The sequence below is a fragment of the Tachypleus tridentatus genome, chromosome 9 (assembly GCF_004210375.1).
Source record: "Tachypleus tridentatus isolate NWPU-2018 chromosome 9, ASM421037v1, whole genome shotgun sequence".
Taxonomy (NCBI): Eukaryota; Metazoa; Arthropoda; class Merostomata; order Xiphosura; family Limulidae; genus Tachypleus; species Tachypleus tridentatus.
In genome coordinates, this window is record NC_134833.1 from 82,850,799 (window position 1) to 82,857,838 (window position 7,040).

At 32.8% G+C, this 7,040-nt stretch overlaps 1 protein-coding gene across 1 annotated transcript in view; it reads left to right on the forward strand.

The window, feature by feature from the left end:
• Positions 1 to 2,657, forward strand: part of LOC143225632 (spondin-1-like) — a 62,635-nt gene extending 59,978 nt beyond the window's left edge. The window contains exons 14-15 of the mRNA XM_076455404.1: positions 261 to 446; positions 2,493 to 2,657. Coding sequence (XP_076311519.1) covers positions 261 to 439 — 179 coding nt within the window. The 3' untranslated portion in view covers positions 440 to 446; positions 2,493 to 2,657. The remainder of the gene's footprint in view (positions 1 to 260; positions 447 to 2,492) is intronic.
• The last annotated feature ends 4,383 nt before the right edge of the window (positions 2,658 to 7,040 follow it).

A 7,040-nucleotide genomic window follows, 5' to 3' on the forward strand; every position in this document is an offset into this window, starting at 1 on the left:
AGTCAGAAAACACATACAAGGTTAAATGCCTTAATTACATGCATTAATCGTGTTTCCAGAGTACAAACTTTAATGTGCTAGCACAACACAGTTTCGTGTCAGTTGTAACAGAAAATTGTGCTATACGATGGCACACTCCCTTTAAGTAAAACACGTTTTTCAATTTTCATTTGTTCGTACATTGTTGGATAGTTTCATTTACTATGAATAAAACAGTTGTGAAAAATTTATGATATGATTAATTAATAACTATTTTGTAGCTGTACACTGCAAGTTGAGATCTTGGAGTCAATGGTCTAGCTGTTCCTTGAGCTGTGGTACAGGTGGCTTCCAGGAAAGGATCAGAAAAGTTAAGAGAGAACGAAAACGTGGCGGTCTTCCCTGTAAACCTCTAATAGAACGAAAACCTTGTAACGTGGGAAAATGTCCTTACAAATAGTTAAAGTGTAGGTTTACATAACTATTCTCCTAGTAATAAATGTTTTGTCTTTAAGTCAGTAAATTTCTTCGGATGCCAACAGCATATGAATACGTAATAAAGACTTCTAACATATCTATTGAGACTAATTTGAACAGTAACGTACTTGAATAACTTACAGTGAATAATTTTGTCTTCTCATGAAATTTCTTTGTTCGGTGTTTAAGTAACTGGTACTATTTAGGAGCTTTATATTCCATCAAACGTGCGTAATTTAACATATCTTACATTTTCACACATCTTTTAAATCAGTTGTGAGATCATGGAAAGAGCATTTGATTTATAAGCAAAAACAAAGCGTATTTATAAAGCTTTTTTATTATTCGTTTGTTAAATCCGTAAATTGAGTGTGATAATACATTTCTAGTCAAGAATGATTTTTTATCACATTCAATAAAAACAAAATATTTTTCTTTAAGTGTGTGTAACTTGCTATTACAATGCCATTATTTGAGATGACAGTAGTAGTTATGATTTGCTAAATTTGGTATAAATATGCGTTTTATTTTTTTTTTAAAGAGAGAATCAAAGTGAAATGAACAGGTGTTACGCTAAGCGATGCTGGCTGTTCAGTAGACTTAATCGTGTATATAATATTATTTCTTTGAAAAACCACAACAGAACTGGATTATTGTTCATTATCTGAATTATTTTTCATTACTCGTTATCTGGGACTAATATATTTAAAACGTTGGTTTTTCTGAACTAATAATTTATAGTAGATTTATCAGGCAGTGTTTTTTTAATTTAAATATAATTATTAACTCTTTAATAAACAGTGCCACTGTTTCTCTTTATTTAAATAAATAACCAGTTCAGTCTTATCATTTATATTTTGGGTCTAATAATTTCTAAGTAGTGTTTTACATGACGACATTGTAATTTTGTTGTTGACTGTGCAATGAGTTTGAACTTTTATTTGAACTTTTCTTAAATAGGCAATTTTAAATCGTACCAATACTTCCTTACTTTTTACGTCGCTTAATTATTTTTCATCCAATAATGCAAAATACTTAAATTCAAGTCAAAGCTTTCTTTAAAATCCGAGCTCAATGTTTGATTTAGTATTAAATTTAATAAAAAACAACAACTTACATTAGCCTGTTTATGAAAAGAAAGATTTAAAAATGAGGCTTCATGAGATTCTAATTTACTTCAATGTTATTGTATAACGTATTACACTGGTATAGCGATTGTTTAGAACAATACCCTGCCAGCTTGGAGTTTAATTTTGTTTGGATGCTTTGCTTGCACTTATTATTATGATTCTTCGGAAGCTCAATCTAAAAAAACAAAACAAAAAACACTAGAAGTCCAACTTGTTTCTCATTTAATCTATTTATTTTTTAAAACTATGGTTAGTTCAAATATATCGATTACCCTAAAACATACAGGATCAAGAAAGTCAGTTTGCTTTCTAAGAATCATATTTATTAAGACTTAAACTCTTAAGTGGAATAACATTTGTGTAAGACATATTTTAGGATGTTTGATTGTTTATCCTCTGGCCAGGTGGTTAAGGCGCTTGCCTCGTAATTTGAAGGTCGCGGGTTCGAATCCCCTTCATATCAAACATACTTGCTCTTTTAGCCGTGGGTTCATCATAATGTGACAGTCAATCCCATTATTCGTTGATAAAAGAGTAGCCCAAGAGTTGTCGATGGGTGGTGATGACTAGCTGCTTTTTCTCTAGTCTTACACTCTTAAATTAGGGACGGCTAGTACAGATAGCCCTCACGTAACTTTGCGCGAAATTTAAAAAACAAACAAAACAATTTATCCTATATGGCTGTAATTTTGTAAATAAAATTTAAATTAAATCAATATTGTTTTCTTCAGAATACGAAAAGTTCTATTTTAGTGATAAATAATCCAAACTCTTTGGAATGGAAACACAATATTGTATATATTTAAATAAAATTAATTCTTAAATGTTTCTTAAGCATCTATGTATTAAATTATTGTTTTAAACAAAACTGTTTTCTATTTAATTTATCTTTATATTCTATTTCAGGTTGATAAGCAGGTGAAAATTGGAAAACCGAAGTGTAGAGTAATATTCCAGTAACATTGTACATACCACTTTCATATTCTCTGTAATCTTAATCGTAGCTTTAACAATAATTGTGTGCTCTGTGGATTGTATTCGCTTCATGTCAGTAAACAAACTAGGATTTCATTCCTTGTTTCACGGTTTATTTTATTTGAAGTATGCACAAAATGTTGTACTCAAAACAAAACCTCAAAGTGAATACACTTCTAATTCTATCCGATTTTAAAATTTTAAAAAACATTTGTTTAAAGGAATACAACCAAACTTTGTATACTAATTTCGAAATAGCATAAGTCACCCATGCAAACATTAGTTCATTTTCTTTAGGAAAAACTTTAAACTTTTAAATGCAAATATCAACCATTATCACAGTTAACCTCAGTAGTTATTGCTGAGGTTTCCTTTGTAGCTATAGATGAACTGAGAGGTTTCAACTAATTGTTCTTCTTCAGTTGTTGATACTGAATGTTGTTACAAACAAAAACATAAAACTACTCATGTGACGCAACATGTGCACCGTACAGCTAGAGATTGATACAAAAACATTTCTGTAACTTAATGTGTAAAGCTTTGAATTATAAAGAAATAACACAAAATATTCTCATTAAAACAACCAGAAAAAATACGCGAGCTTTTAATTATTTTGCGGTCATTTTAGTCTTTTATTAATTTATTAATCCCTAAAAAGCATCGCACACACACACACATACGAGTATTATTTGTAATATTAAATAAAATATTATTATGTATTTTACCCAAAGAAAATATCAGAAAATAATTTTTCACAAACACCGACATTTTTCATACTAGCTATCTCAAACGTTAAATTTTCGACAAGTTGTTTTATCAGACAAGCACTTTCATTGACTAAAGTTTCAACTGACATCATCTTATCAGACGAGTCCAAATAATTAGGTTTTATCAACAGCAAATCTTATCAAAATACCCATATAAGCAACTAAAATTTCGACTAGCAGATCGTATATGGAAAGCTTATATGAGAGAAGTTTCAACTGGCATCAGATATTATCCCACTAGCTACGTCACGTTCTTAATATTCACCTAATATTACATATCAAGTTATTTAATCAATGAAAGTGTCCAAAGGGAGGAAAGTACATACCATGTTTAGATGGACGACTCTTTGCTTTGTATTTTTAGTTGAAAACATTGTGTTCAGGTTCATCCTATTTACTCTATTTGATTATATCAATACAGATTTATTAAACTACACAAAATTGATTTTTTCTTGTAAAAAACGTCTGTGTTCTTATGTAAAGTGAAGCTATTTAAACTATTATGAAAGGATAAAGTAAGACGAACATCTTAAATTTGGATTCCGTTTTCACCAATTAACATTAACTTCATGAGAAAGCAAAATGAATCAAAGTGGACCCTGTTTCATTATAAGCTATTGTATAGCCCGTCAAAAATGAATGGGCAAATACTATCACCCTCTATCCCATATTAGTGGTGGACTCGGTGTTTTCAAAAATTGGGCCTGGCATGGCCTAGCGCGTTAAGGCGTGCGCTTCGTAATCTGAGGGTCGCGGGTTCGCGCCCGAGTCGCGCCAAACATGCTCGCCCTCCCAGCCGTGGGGGCGTTATAATGTGACGGTCAATCCCACTTTTCGTTGGTAAAAGAGTAGCCCAAGAGTTGGAGGTGGGTGGTGATGACTAGCTGCCTTCCCTCTAGTCTTACACTGCTAAATTAGGGACGGCTAGCACAGATAGCCCTCGAGTAGCTTTGTGCGAAATTCCAAAAAACCAAACCAAACCCATATTAGTGTGTACGTCACATTTCATAGATAACTGAAATAAATAAAGTTTACGAAATCAAACTTGACCAACAAAGAGGAAGAAAAGTGCAGTCGAGGCTTTCAAACATCGGTAAATTTCTTTGTGAGCCAATAAAAGTTAAAACCACTCAATAATGGACGTGACGAGATAGTGAGGTTCCAAAATTGTTTTATTGTAATTCATTCAATCACTATAGCAATATCTTGCATGTTGACAAATGTAGATTAAATGCTTAAATAATCAGCCAGAAACATAAAAATATAGTTAAATACATAAAACAGAGATTATAGAATGAAAATATGGAGACGTAATTTATTTTGATAGATTAATCTTAGGTAAATAAATGAATAGATACATTAACAAAGTACAAAAGTCGTTAGACAAAAATGATGAGATAAATAGATAAATATTTATAAAAATAATGTATAGAAATATACATAGATAAATATAATGAAATGATCTGTAACTAGATAGACAGATAGATAAATAGACAGAGATAGGGGTATAATAAAATAGATACACAACAATGATGCAAAGATAAAGGTACGAATATGTCACATATAGACATGGATAAACGAATTTAGGTATGGAGATAAGCATATCGATTGACAGAAATTTGTGGATAATTGGCTTAGTTTGTTGTAGTGCGCTGCGGTAACCCTGCTGTCCCAAAGGCAAAGATAACAGGGAAATTGGTAAAGCCTCCTTGGAGACCCATCAGAAATGCCACCATTTTGAAGTCTCCGATAACCTTTCAGCCATACTCATCATACTTCAAAGCTTCTAGCAAGATCTTGACGCTGTTGTATTCCTCTTTGAGCTGCACCGAATGAGCCAGGGGAAGAGACGGATACTTATTCCCGTTATGGAGCAGCACAGCTTTGAGACTTCTTTATGAGCTGTCAATGAAGAGGCGCCACTCGTTTGGGTTACAGGCAATTCCAATCGCTGCACAGACCAGATACATTGTGGTAGAAGCAGAGCCCATCTTGAAGAGTGAAGTTCTACAACATTCTAGAAAGTTTTTGAAAATTCTTGTGATTTCGAGAAAATTCTCTATCAGCTACTCGGCACAAAATCTACCTGGAATGTTCTGGAAAATGGGTAAATTTGAAAATTTCATTACCCAGGTCACAAAAGCAAAGTTTGAAGAAAATAATAGGTCTTTTCCTTTTACTTTAGGCATAAGCAATTGGGAAATGACACTTTCTGCCCAGGAACAAGAAAAAGTAAATATTTTGTTACTTAGTGTCATATATTGACGTAATTTGCAAATGTACTTCTGAGAAAATGGAGTTATTAAAATATATATTATTATTCGGTACCACTTCTAATATATAATACATTACAGTGTATATCAGTAACATTTATTAAAATTTCAAACTGTGTACATTGAATTATTTTGATGTAATAGCCACTCATTGACTAAAGAACACAATCCAAATACTTTCCTGTGCTTCTTAGAAAAAAATCTCCCTCTTATTTTAAATAAAATGTTCACTTGCTTTGAATGAGGTATGAATACCACGATTAATAATTATAACACAAAAACGCCGTTCCTAGATTTGCGATTCTTCTAGTATTAAATTAGAGACAAAAAATTTACGTTTTATAAAGAAAGTATTTTAATATTCATACAAAATAAATACCACTCACGGAATCACACACGTCCTTTTTCTGAAAAAAATATGTTACAAATAATAAAAGTTCTGTGTATATTTCGAAATAGGAAATCACAAATGATAAAATGAGAGCTGTTTTAATGCCACATACTATATTTAAATGAGTTTGTTTTTGAATTTCGCGCAAAGCTAAACGAGGGCTACCCGTACTAGTCCTCCCTCATTTAGCAGGGTAAGACTAGAGGGAAGGCAGCTAGTCATCACCACCCACCGCCAACTCTTGGGCTACTCTTTTACTAACGGAAATAGTGGGATTGACCGTCACATTATAACGCCCCCACGGCTGAAATGGCGAGCATGTTTGGCGCGACCGGGATGCGAACCCGCGACCCTCAGATTACGAGCCACACGCTTGGCCATGCCGGGCCGTTTAAATAAGATTTATATACAAAATATAATGCCAATGGAATTAGAAATGAAATAGAAAGGATTTTTTAATCGTCAGAAGAATAAACTATCAGGACCCAAACATAAGTATAAATCATTACAAAAAATTGGGAACATAGTGTCTTCTACTTATGGCTGAATATTTCGTTAATACTAACAGCGAGCTAACCAATGAATCAGTGCATTTTGATCATTATAAGGTTTCGTCTATGGCATCACATACTCCTAGTTGGGCCAATACATTAAATTAGGTGCATTAATTACTAGATTAATATTTTTATTCTTGATTTGTGCAGGAGGTAGTTTGCTTTGATCAGAGATTAAAGATAATTAACCAGTAATAATTATCATTCTCTGGTTTGAATATTTCGTGTGATTCCCGATAAATACTACTTTTAAATATCTTTACTGTAGATTTGATAGGGATAAGGTTTGGTTTTTGGTTTGTTTTTCGAATTTCGCGCAAAGCTACACGAGGAATATCTGCGCTAGCCGTCCCTAACTCAGCAGTGCAAGACTAGAGGGAAGGAAGCTAGTTATCACAATCCACCGCCAATTCTTGGGCTACTCTTTTACCAGCGAATAATGGGATTAGCCATCACATTATAACACTCCCACGGCTGAAAGGACGAGCATGTTT